Genomic DNA, 13,334 nt, shown 5'->3' on the forward strand with positions numbered 1-13,334 from the left:
GTTTGTGAAATGAAAATGAGAAGGAAAACAAGATGAGATAAGAAAATGCCCAACCCGTCATTATTCATAAGTATACAATGCAAATAGGTATTAACCTCCCCCACTGGCTACCGCTCAATGTGCTGTTGTGCCATGTCGAAATCCAACAAATGCAAGAAAAAAGGGGGGAGCGTGGAACAGAATAAAGGAAAAAGGCCGTTAGAAGCACTTCCAGTTGACACCCTCCTCCAGCTTCTTCAACACGCCGACTGCGTCGACATACAAGCGGCTCCGTCCACCGATACAGTCCATGTCAAGCCAGCGCCTGACCAGGCCCACAGTGGTGATGGCGTCCTTCTTGGAGCGCAGCTTGAGAACGTCCTTGGCGCGCATACTGGCCACGGTGCGCACCCACCTAAGCGCGGCGCTGTCGTCGCCCTCGCCCACCCCGGCCGCGTTCTCGCGGGAGGTGGTGCGGTGTCCGTAGGCCCAGCAGATGAGGGCGCAGACGTACATGCCCCAGTAGTCTGAGATGTCGTCCTTCCACATTCTCTGGCGGCCCATCTCCCAGACATCCATCTCGTCGTCGTCCTCGTCGAGGTCTTGCTCCGAGTTGCCGTGCTCCGTGAAGGCGCGGAGGGCACGAGAGGCGAAGACGACGGCAACTGCGGCGTCACCTGAGTCACACCACTTTGCGAGACGCTCCTGGTGGTCCGCAAAGGACTTTGGCTGGAGGACCTTTTGGCTAAAGATCCAGCTGTCGCCCGAGACTGCGAGGAGGTCGTGGAGCGGTGTGTGGGCGAGGGCGAGGTAGGTGTTTGCGACGGGGCAGTCTGGGAAGATGTTTGCCATGCGGTAGGTCTCTGGTTCCGCAATTTCGGTCTCTGAGTGGGAGAGCTTGGTGGCGTCGTCGCGAGCGGGGAGGAGCAGGGTCTCGAAGGCGAGGATGACGGCGCGGTCGAAGGGGAGGTGTGAGTTGATGCTCGCGGCGGAGAGGGTGTCTGGATTGATGAAGGAAAGGAGGGATTGGTCGTCGCGGGAATCCGTCTTTGCGGCAACGGCTGCAGCCCAGGCCTCGGCGCTGGGGGCTTCCCATAGGTCGTTGGAAGGGCCGATGAGAGGGATGTGAGGAACGCCGTCGGCGATGTCGTAGTCGCGGACGCGTTGTTGTTCCAGGTAAACGGAGCTGTGGGTGTCCAGAACGAAGCAGGCGGCCAGGAGGCGGCGGCGGGTTTCGGTGTCGAGCCAGGTGTGCCATCTGACTGTGTTCGGCCCGGACATGGGGACTGTGGCGAAGATGACAGAGTTGTCGGAGACCTGGAGATGGCTTAGAATGCTGTTGTTTTGAGAGACACGAGAACCAAAGAAAGAAACCAAAGGAGAAATCAAGGCGAAAGCTAGAAGAAAGTAGATCAAAGAACGAAACAATAGAGAAGAGGACTTACCCTAGAGTAGATGGACTCGAATTCTTTGGATGGCCGGATGGCCGCTCGTCTCCCGCGGAAACGAGCGAAGAACTCACATAGCAAAATCGATTGCATGACAGGCACATCCCATTGAAGGAACTGGGTATGGTTAGTGGAATTTTGGTTGTAAAAAGTATAGTGACCTACGCGTCTGCATTGTTGCCAGGCGTATTCATGCAATTGATTTCCCCTGATGCGGTCCTCCCTAGTACTCATGTACTGAGTAGCGACTGCAGCCATGGCGCAACGGAGCACATCAATCTGCTCCGCTGCGGCCTCAAAGGTCCTTCTGTGTACGATTGGGAAGATGTGATGCACCTTCTCCCAGTAGACCTCGAGGTAGTTGGGGATGGCTTTGCAGACATTCGCAGGAGGCAGAGGCACAGAGCCTTGCATCAGGGCTGGGGCCGCCAGGAGGCCCAACGCCACCTCTTTCTGACGGCCCAGGCAGGCGAGTGAGTTCATCATCCGGTCTGATGGTAGTGCCGTCGACGGGGTGACTAGAGTTTCAGAAGATTGAGCCGATGCCGACGTCACCGGCGGGGTCGGGCTACGAACAGTATTGGTAAACCGGGGTTGTTGGTGAGGATCGAGGAGCGTCTGCTCGTCAGAGTATCCAGAAATCGAGACGTCGACCGTGGGGTAGACTTGAGGTGTGCTGATATGGGGCGAAGTCGGGAATTGGTAGAACATGGGATTCGTCATGTCGAGGCTAGCATCCCTGTAAGGCGGCAGAAGGTTGCTTGACCACTCAGTATTAGCCCTTGCCGTCGGCCAGAGTGCGCGGGGGCGAGAGTTGTCGGAAGGCGTCGAGTAAGTGCTATCGGAAGCCGACGACGGCCATCCAGCGTTGTCCTGAGCGTGGGAAAGGTCGGGCAGTCCGTCGGGGCCAGCAGGCATCTGGATGCCAAGTCCATGTGTCTGCAGATACAGGGAAGGAAATTCAGGCGTCGTTCGAGGTTGGCTGTAGTCGACAGCGCCAAACGATGGAGTGGTATCGTATCCGTGATTAGGTGAATGTTGAAGAATGGCTGGTTGGGATTGACCGGACAAGGTGTATCCTCCACCGTAACTAGGACCTCCGGAAGAAGGGCGGTATTCGTTGCCCATGTGAGGAGACATTGACTTGCTCACGTCAGGCGCGTTCATCGATTGGTAGCCACCGGGATTCGACATGCTCGGCGTCATCGGGAGACTTTGGGTCGGGGTTGACGCGTTCGGTGGATACCCGAGGACGGGATGCTGGAGCCCCATGCCACGAACGCCGCTTTCCAGAGAGCCGGCAGAGGTGCGTCGGCTCTGACTTGCGCCTCCGCTTCTTGACGCCTTGTCGCCCTCCAGTTCACTGAAAAGTCAGTAAGAGAGTCTCAACGTCTCGCCTGGACAACATACTGTCGTTGCTGATGGCGCTCAAGAAGATCCTTGCGGTGAAACGCCCTGTCGCAACCTGGCACAGAGCACGCGTACTGAGGAGTTTCGTGACTAAGTTGGTGTCGCCTAGATGTCTGTCAGTTGATGAGGTGACCAACGCACCGCGGCATGTCTCACCTCAAGTGTTCGGCACGCGTAAAAGTCTGGTCAAAGTCAGAATGCGCCGCGAGTTGATCGAGGACCTAGCTTACCTTGGGAGGGCGGCAGATATCACAAGTGTGAACCTTCATACCCTTTTTCGCGCGACTGACCCGCCCAGTAATCGGAGTCAACTTTACTGGCATATCCGAACCGGGAGGCGTGTTGCTGAACGGTCTCGAGGGCGCACCGGAAGGATCGTGGCCTCCAGACGGCCCGCCATAGCCGTATCCATACTGCGAAGGGTCCATGTTTTCAGGGCTAACGTTGCTTCGTCGACGAGATGTTGATGGTCGGCCGGACGAAGACGACGAACCGGTAGAGGATTTGGTGATGCGTGTTGGAGGACTTCGTTTCTTCGTTACTGAATTGTCTGCTTGGTCTCCACCTGTCGCATAACCCGAGTTGTATGTTGGGCTGGGTGCTAGATATGGTTGGTGATATATGCTTGATGAGGTTGGGAGCTGGTCCTTCTTATTGGTGTGGGAGTCGAGTTGGTCCTCATCGACATTCATGATATCTTGGAGGCTGGCCATGGTTTATGATTCCCGCCGTTGGGAGGTGTTGTCGGCAGAGCTGTTGTGTGGCCAGAGTGGGAAACGCAGCGCAAGCAACAGAGCCAAACTTAGTAATACACAGCCCAGCTGAGTGCTCTCCTGGGAATAGAGCGTGAGGTGCAGCAGAGAATGGAGATGGCAGCAACCCCCAACATCCAGACGCAGTGTGAATTGGGGGGGCAAGGCAATCAGGGTCCAAGAAGAAGGGGGGCGTCGTTGTAGAAAGGAAGGCTAACACTAAGGTAACTGGGGGAAATAGGCAGTAAGGTACGGTAAGGCAAGATTTTGGGGGGCGGTTCTTGGTTGTCAGCCTGACCAACAGGCGGGGTGTCAGGGTAAGGGTGAGAGGTCAGTCGAGGTGCAGAACCGGTCTGCAGTGCAAGTGTGCAGGTTGCAGACAAGAGTTGGAACTGTGAGCAGTTGGTTCTAAGCGATCCCCATATGCAATGGAACTGAACGAAGAAAAGAGACAAAGATAGTGATCGTGCTGTTGGTGCCAGACATTGCTATATTGAGAAGAGAGCAGATGCAGGTGCGCGTGAGCAGAAGTAGAGGCGGGAGGGTGACAGCTCTTCAAGGAGGCTGTTCTCTTGAGGCCTCTAGTCCCCTGTCAGCGGTAGACATGGGTAATGAAGGGCACTGGACATGGAGGCAGGTCGAAAAATGCAAGGTACTCCTTCGAAAGGGTATCGGCCGAGCTGGGGTTCGGTCGCCCACCACTGCATATGGCGTCGGGTTGATTGGTAGAGCTGCCAGATGCCTGTCATACGACTCAGCCCTCCAAGGCTGCGGGCTGGCACTGTAGACGGGGGTCCCACGGGTCCCACGCAGCGTCTCCCCGAGTTTAGGTGTAAATTTGCCGCGATGCTACGGAATGAGCGCGTCTGGGATCGTCTCGTCTGTCTCGTCTGTTAATGGTGTATAGGGCTGGGGCGGAAAAGCCGCGGCACGATGAGGATGCTATGCAGTAGCCGCGGAATGAAACCATGGTGATGGTGCCTCTTTTGAGCTGTTTGGCCGTGTCTCTCCTCCTGTCTCGGGAGATCAAGACAAGATCGTGAATCGATCGCATGTCGGCGAAACCCCAGACAGACGCCTCATTTCCCGTTCATGTTGATCTTTTGAAGATTTGATAAGGTATGTGCTGTCATGTCAGAGACAGCAATACCGTACATACAGGCCCTGCCGGCGGTGGAAATGCTGGGTACTGCAAAGTAATGCAGTAGGGGCAGAAAAACAGCGAAAAAGGCCGCCATTCTGTCAAAAGGGAGAGCGCTGTCCCTCGAACAGGAATAGCGACATGCGGTTATGGCGTCACCGTGTTGATACGAGAGGGAATAGCGGCGCCAAATGGAGCGCGGTCATTCCGTTTCCCACAGTAGCGGCCGCTAGCGTCCGTGGTGGGAAGAAGTGGCTGTGAGTGCGTCTTTTCTGGGGGAATTGCTTGTAGAGAGACACACTGAGCGACGTGCTGCAAGAGCGAGAGAGAAAAAAATGTCAGACGAAGTGAGGCGCAGCCTCAACCGTAAAGTAAACCGTTGTCATTGCAGTGCATGCATGAGTCGGCGTCCCTGTCAATAACCCCTGCAAACTTGGCTTGCCCTTTTTGGATTTTGACTTTACAGGGCACAGGGAAATGTAACCGATCCCGGTGGAAAACTTGCTAGACAGAGGCACAGAGCAGGCAGCGGCTGACTGACGACTTGACGACCAGCGTTTTGCTGTTGTTGCAGCCTTTCCGTTAAACAAGAGTGAGTGAGTGACTTTCAAGACTTATCTGTCTGTGACGGTGTTAGAGTAAGTACCTATGCGCGCTGGTGGGGGAGGGGGACGGCTGACTGCGTGATGTCGCTTTTGCTCACAACCACAGCAGCGCCGCATGTCTGGTGACTCTCGGTCCGTCCATAATAAGCAACACAACCTGCGGCTTGTGTGCCAATGAGCCCTCCCCTCCTTGCTGAGGCGATGTATGTAATTCTGGCACCTATGTCTCTTCCGTCTCCCGGGCGGAGGGACACACACACCCAACCGTCTGGTGGTTCCGTTACGGCGGCGCAAAGGGAGAGAGAGACACAATGATGTCAGGACCGAGGACCGAGGAATCCTGAATCCGTGGGTTGAAGGAGAGTCGGCAGAGCCACCCGGCTCAGGGGTTCGGACCTCGGAGGCAGATTCCCTGCCAGCCATGCTTTGACTCAGATTCATATTGGTAATCCGATAATCTCCTTATTGATTGTCGATTTCCGGCTTCCGGAGACCATGGGCATCGACAGGCTCAGTGACGGGTGCCAAAAATGCAGATACTGTAGTAGCAACGCAACCGAGCCGTTGGTTGATAATGTCAATCAAGACGGGAGCATCAAGAAACGCCATGCAGCGCCCGGCCCGCTGAGAGACATCCATGGGCGAGGGACAGGGCGATGACAGGGATAGCCCACCCCGACGCAGCGGGGACAGCAGGGGCTCAGGCGCAGCTCCAAGCAAAAGCCCCATTGGCGCGAAGGTGAACGAACCACTCGGAAATGGAAACCTATTTTTGTAAGTGAGTTGCAAACTGGTGATGCTCGATATATCTCGAGATCAATCTGCTTGAAACGGTCGCAAAGCGTGTATCGCGCGCGGATGATGCGAACATTTTCAGCTCGTTGCAAGTTGGTGTGGCAGATGATTTGCTGTAGAGTGCATAGCTATCTCGAGGGAGATGAAGTCGTTGGTCGTCGAGACACGCTAAAAGGCGACACTTGCCTTAGTCTGGGCATGACATGGCATGGGCGTAAGTCGTCGGTAGGAAAAGGGTTTTTGGTAGGTACGGAGTAAGGTACGAAGACGAGTGCTTTTTTGGCGAGAGCCGACCACCAAAAGGTGGGGTTTCCGAATGGGGCACACACCGACGGCCTGGACCGACTGCAGGGACGGATGGGTCCGGGTAGGTCGCATTTCAATCAAGGGAGGAACGGGAGCGGGAAACGGAGAAAGCGAGATGCGACCACGGGGGAGAAATTCTTCAGTGTTTCATCTTCTGTGCGTGATGATGGCGGGTGAAAGCCGTCTGCCGTCGCAACTTGGGGTCCGAATCGGCTGCATGGCATTTTGGAGGCCGGGGCATATCGGCTCGCAGTGGAACGGGGGGCAACGGCCACGGCCCTTGCTTTGAGACCCACGACCAGCCGAGTATTCGTAGATCTCAGTCCAGGACCACCAGGACCACCAGCACAGGAACTCCGGGAGGGAGGACAGGATTATCAGGGGCCGTTGAGACCTGAACGGGCCTTTGGGTCGAATTGGGTTTGGGGGCCGGACCGACCGAGAGTGCTGCATGCGCGATATCTGGTGTTGAAACGGCCTGTTGGTTGATTTGCAGTGATGGGGGCTGTTTCAAGTTTCGGGACCTGCAGATCACTGTGAAATGTTGGCAAATGTCCAAGGTAAGGTATGCAGCTGGATTGTACTGTACACTGTCGTAACTCGTTGTTGATGGAACCTAACCAGGTAATAATGGTTGGTAGGGATACCTCTCTCAACCAAGAACGACACTGGAGTGGTGGTGTGAAAAATTCTATCCGTACCTTGCCAACAACAGGCCAGGCCTCTAGGTTGGGACCGAGGTGGGATATCGTCCCCCAAGGGCGGGGAAGCAGCGGGACGGGGGAAGGATTTGCACCGATGATCTCGGCAATGATTCAAGTCCCAGGCTCGATTGCCCGTATGTGCGGTGACCAGGTGGAGGAGGATCCGTCGCTGCCGGAGGGATTGTGATCCGATCCTATTCGTTGGGTGGATTCCGGGTGAGCAGTGCACCTTGAAGTTTTCCAGGTTGCTTCGTTAATTCGTTAGGTTGACTCGTCTAACAGGAGGAACAGAACCTGGAAAGGGCCGGCCTCGGCCATCTGGCCATCTAAGGTAGGAAGGCAGGACCCGGCACCAAGCCCCTCGCTACCTACCTATCAGCAGTGCCTTCACGTCCGCTTCCAACAACGTCGCTTCCTGTTGGTGATGTGATGACCTGAGGTACCAACCCTGCCTACCTTACCTCTGAGTGAGGAAGGAGCACCAACCGGTAAGGTAGGTAGGTACCGCGACGTGAGGAAGGAAGGAGGTGAGGTGTATCGATAACGCGTGCGGGAAGGATCATCCGACCCGGACCCGGTGCTGCATTTTCTGTTTCTGGCCTCAGCTTGCTGAAGATTGACGGCGGTAAGAAGGACGAATGCGAACTGATGGGAGGAAACGCCTTGCCGCGGGCGCATATTCCTTCGATGGTACCTTGCAGTGGCACTCGCATAGCATCACATCGCGATATCACCGGACGCTTCCAGGCAATGCACCAGCTCCGACAACATAGCTGTGCGGTGCATGCTGTGCCGCTTCAAAGTTGGATTTCCGTTACCACCTCCTGCCCGACTCATGGTTCGATAATTGTGAGGTAAAGCTTTTCAGCTGAGCTGTCCGTCGTTCGCTCTCCGCAGCTCCGTGGACGCCGTGGGATCCCTGCAATAACTCATTTTGGTATTTGCAATAACGAGAGCGAAAAGGAAAGAAGACCAAAAAAACGAGGCGGTTAGCCGTCACCTATCATCCATCATCCTCCACCAGCGAAGACAAGACCGGTCAACACGGCTAACGGCTGAAAGCCAAGATGCGAACGGAGTTTGTTCTCGAATCCAACCTCGGTCAACCGCAACCCCCGTGAACTCTAAAGATGCTGATATCTTGGCCCTTCACCGTGAGGGCGAGTTGCTCCTGCCAGTGTCCGCTCTGCACCGCATCGTCGCTGCCTCGCCGCCTCGCCGAGTGAGGAAGTTGCTCGGGCCCCACCCTTCCGGAAGAGCCTGCCACTCCCCGACCGTTGTCTTTTTGTCATTGGCAGGGACCGCCTAACCTTCAACGGAAGGGACCAGGGTCGGCGCTTAACCCTAAGGTATTTTTAGTACCATCTGAGCTCTTTCCCCCGGCTTGATCCCGCCGTCCCAGGTCGCCTGCCACACATCGGTGCACTGTTCACTCACTGTACACGCACACAGTACAGCCGTTCGGTCACCGTGGTGGACAGCTGCCCAGCCCAGCCCGTAGCTAAGTAAGTGAACGGCGCGGCGACCCCATTTGTAGAAGGGCCGTTTGAACTAGAGGCCCGGCATGAACATGGAAACAAACGCCTGACGTCGCTCCATGCGCATCAGCCTAGTGCCATCGCATTTTCCATCACGACCCTCACCGACACTACCTTCAGCTTGCTTGCAAAACAATAAACCGGATTCTCCATCATCGAGGAAAAATTTTCGCATCTCAATATCCATCCACAGAGCCCAGAGCACCACCACAACCACAACCTCCTTGATCCCTCTCTACCTGTCCTCACGCAACACGGAATTTCCCCGCCAACCTCGCTAAAATAGGGAAATGGGGGCACGACATTGCGAATGAGATGCCTGTGATTCTACCCAACGAACCCCAGACTGCGACCCGCATCATCAGATCGCCCAAAAGTACCGTTGCTCGTCATTTCGTGGTACGAAGGTTCCTTCGGCGATCCCAACACGCAACCACACACACACACACACACACACACACACACACACACACACACACACACACACACACACACACACACACACACACACACACACACACACATCACCTGCGAAGCACTCGATTACGGTGTACCGCCCACTCTGCAACTCTGCGGCGGTACGTCCACAGGTCCACGGATCCAATTTGGTACCGCACCATCCATGGTTGACCGACTGCTGCTCTTTGCTGCAGCCTGATCCAACCAGTTGGTCCTGCTGCTGCTGCCATCTGAAGTCTGGCAGTCCTTCCCGAGTGCGAACCATGCGGAGAACCTTCTCCTCAGCCAGTCCCAGCCCCCGACTCAGTCGCACAACGTCGTCGCTGAGCACCACCCATCCATGTCGTCGCCAACGACCGACACCGTGGACATAGCCCGATCCACGGTGCATTGCATCTTCCCTTTCCATCCCATCCCACTGCCACGGCTGCTGCATATCCGTAGGGCAGAGGCGCACCACCATCGACTGCTGCTGCGCACTTCTTCACCGTCGCACTGCGCTTCCCCAATCTATCTCTCTACGGCCGAGGCTGCGGCCGGACAACACGGCAGTATGCAACGGCTGTTCTCTCGGGTCATTGTCAGCAACCACCACCAGCCACTGACAGATCGCACGGTACCGGTCAAGGCTGGGACATGCCGTGAGCCGACTGCCCCAACCCGACGCCTCTCTGCAAGTCATCAAATGCTTCACGTAATCAGCAAAGAGTTGTCTGCCATCTGCGTTGTGCTTGTACCGCGGGAACCGCTCATCTAATCCGTTTGTCGATCGTCCAAGATGCGATTCACAAGCCGAGTCCAAGACATTACTCAGCCGCGATGTGTTGTAGATCAAGGCAGCAGCTTGAGAGTAGCTGCCTGCGCGAAGCTCCAACGACGGTGGGTGCGTCTGCCTGTTTCGCGGCGCAGAGTCGAGAGTCTTCGAGGCCCCTCAGACGAGTCGCGATGACGCTGTCACGGCTCATCGATGTAGCAAGTCTTCGCAAACAAACCGTCCTCTTGCGTCCACAGGTTCAACCTTCTTTCACTGCAAGTTTGATCCAACGAAGCGGCCCGAAACGTCTGTTCCCTCGCGTTCCTGCTTGGGACTAAGGCACGCTGAGCATGCTCAGCACATGGCCGGGAACCAACCATCACCGTCTTTCCACCAATGACGCCTGCTGCTGCGGATCCTTGCCTTACTCAGCCGTCGGACGACTCTGGTATCGTCTTCTCCCACAAACCACCAAAATATTCGATGGCTCGCACTTTGCAAGATGCACTCCACTTGAATCTTGGGGGCGGTGCCTCGGTCTACAGATTCACTCAAGCCAAGGCGCTTCTTTGCGTGGGGTAGCACGCGATGCGGCTTGCTGCTCGCGGCTCTGGATATCCGCACTCCCTCCCGGCTAAAGGATCAAAACTCAGCCTTCCCGTCGCCCACATCTCATCATTGCCGCATACTCAGCCCCCCATACCCACCATGGGCGGCTAAGTCGCAGGACTAAGACATGCTCTGCCTATTCCAAACATGTCAACCATCAAGCGATGGCGGGAACTGCACATCCGGTCAAGTTAAGCTTGATTCACGCTCAACGGCCAGCGGTGTCTGGCGCCAAAATTAGCGCACACGACTCTCATCGTGAATAGACGCAGCGTGTCTACGGTAGCAGCACGACCTCTATCATGTCTCTTCCTCATCGGCCGAGACGTATGCACCATATCTCGTGTTTGGTCTCAGCTGAGTCTGTACCTGCAGAGTCCATGGTGCGGTTCCTTTCCCGAGCTTCAACAGCTGGTCTTAGCTGCCTGGACCAACTCTCCGCCCAGTTCGTCAATCTCAGCTGTCCAGTGGCGGCTAGCAGATCGGATCATGGGGCCGCGAAAGACCTTCCCGAAAGCGGCAATGCAAGATGTCTGTGATGGGACGTGCCCGACAGAGCAGGACTGACATGACCTCCTTCGACGCCGTAAGCTTGAAACAGACCCCAACGGGGAGCTGAACAAAGACATCAATGTTCAATCTCGTGTTCGAAAATAAAGAATCGTCGCGGAGATGGCTACTCACGCAATCGACGCCCGCCTCGTTGCGGCTGGAAAGTTGATTTCGCCGGTAAGTCACAGCGAAGGGTCTAGAACCACACAATCTACGGCAAATCACCGCATGATTTCGATGAATCAGTACTTCGACATGGGGAAGAGAACTTTTGGGAAGTGCGGTGGAGTGGGAGTGATTTGCGCCCGTTTGAAGACCACGCCCTAACCAACACAGCACACAGCCCATCGTTCGCCAGTGTCGTCAGTATAGGCGCATACCCGTGGCCGCAGACATCCAACCTATCCTTAATCAGACCAGTTGACAAGGCATACCGCTCAGGGGTTTTGGGATCTTGTCAAGGGGCGTGGTGAACAAAGACCACAGCCAACGTTGGTTTGTCTGTCAAAACCAGGCACCAACATGGAATAATCAGCCACCCGGCGCGGCGCGATAATCCGGGGCCTGGACACAGCATGCCGCAATCGAAACCCCCGGCCTGGATCTGATCCATGCATCTCGGCAGGCTTTTCGATGTGCCTCGCCTTTCTACCCCCTAGGCCGGTTGACGGGATCGTTCGGACTCCGTCCGGGTTTTGACAAGGCTCGGTGGCAAGCTTCACATCACCAGTCCGTCATGGGTGCCCGCGATGGAATCATGGTCTGCGAGCCCAGACACACAAGCCTTGATATCTGCCTTGTGACGAGCTGTACAGCCTCCTAAGGTTGACAAACCACTTGCAGGCAGTTCTGCTTCAGTTTCTCTGGCCGAGGTTCCATCGCAAGTTGCCCGGCCAGGCACCCAGCTTGTTACTCCCGATAAAGCATCATATTTCATGACTTGTGATTAAGTGGCAAGGTCACCAGGCTTCTTTCGAGTAATCTCCCAGCTCCAACGATCTCGGGCCGTGGTTCGATATCTCCACTCATGGGAAGATGGAGAGCTCGTCGCGAGCTGAACTGTGGCCGTCCCTGCTCATTAGCCATGAAGCTGTCAACCCACAAAGTTGAAACAACCAACATTTGGGGGTCCCGTCGTTGGTGAAAGGAACAAGGCCCCGATCACACCTCAAACCAACATACCGTTCCCAACACTGCGTCGAGACCGAATGCAATCACGCGCACACTCCTCGTCTATGCCACGTCAGTCAGCAGAAGACACCAACATTCACATCCCCCTCATCGTCATCGTCGTTGCCATCATAGTCGGCCGACAGCGCAGTGTGATAAACCCCCTCCTGGCTCCCCCGCGCTTAAAAGCTGAAAAGTCGAAATACCCCGTGCTTTGGGGGCCGCAGTCGCGGCCGCGGCCGCGCCAGGAGGGGTGGTGGGTTACGCGCGCCAAAGACGTAGGAGCAAAAGTCTAAACGGTCGTCACGCCGCACCAACAGCTGTCTCTCTGCACCAGCTCGGGTCACCGCGACGGGCCTCGCCCGCACGCGGGAAGGAGTAATTGAGTGCGTATCTGTATGCGCCAGCAGTTCCTGCTCCAACTACGAATTTCTTCAGAGATGCCAGGTTCATCCCGGTTGGCGGGTTTGGAGCTCGAGGTAGGTAGGGGAGGAGAGCTCCGGGCGTCATCTGTTTATTTCGTCCCATCTATGAGGTACAATTTTCCAAACTGGCGAGTACGAGCCGGAAGCCGAGTCCGAAAACCACGCCATGGCATAGAAACTTGAGTCGTGCGAATTGTCAAATCTGCTTTGGGCGTATCATACCGGCTCTCACTGATATCAATAGGCTAGATCATCTTGTCATGAATTTCAGTAGAAACGATTCTATTGCAGTACAGAAAACCAAACAACGTGAACCAACTCGTCAATGTAAAGCGAGCAAAGGTCCCCGAAGACGCACAATTACACTACGCAAAAAAACGCCTTCATAAGAAGCAGGAAACCAAGGGAGACAGGTAATGGATACAAGAGCGTTTACGACCGGAACCGCCCAATACGTGTTTCGTGGGGAATCTCCCTTCTCTTCTGTTTTGTTCTGTTTGGAAAAACCCGGCGTCCCTTTTTTGTGTTTTCCAAGGTTCTCTTCCTCCTGCCACCCTGTCCCGAGTAAGGAAACCCATCATCATGCCATGAAGTAATTAGTAGAGGAAAGGAGGAGAGAGTGGGGTAGATATCATGATGGTTCGAGGGGGATGAGAGACTTGGGGCAGATCAGAAGAGGATTATTGA

The 13,334-nt window shown here is 55.5% G+C and overlaps 1 protein-coding gene across 1 annotated transcript; it reads right to left on the bottom strand.

Annotated features, from left to right (window-relative positions):
• Positions 1–198: 198 nt before the first annotated feature.
• Positions 199–3,550, bottom strand: GCG54_00011603 (Zinc finger protein zas1; the record flags this gene model as incomplete). Its single annotated transcript, XM_045411505.1, has 6 exons — positions 199–1,296; positions 1,425–1,544; positions 1,593–2,790; positions 2,838–2,942; positions 2,994–3,019; positions 3,068–3,550. 6 exons carry the CDS (start codon positions 3,548–3,550, stop codon positions 199–201), a joined length of 3,030 nt encoding a protein of 1,009 aa, XP_045268563.1.
• Between the last annotated feature and the right edge of the window lie 9,784 nt (positions 3,551–13,334).

This window comes from Colletotrichum gloeosporioides, assembly GCF_011800055.1.
Source record: "Colletotrichum gloeosporioides strain Lc1 chromosome Unknown consensus_17, whole genome shotgun sequence".
NCBI classification, from domain to species: Eukaryota; Fungi; Ascomycota; class Sordariomycetes; order Glomerellales; family Glomerellaceae; genus Colletotrichum; species Colletotrichum gloeosporioides.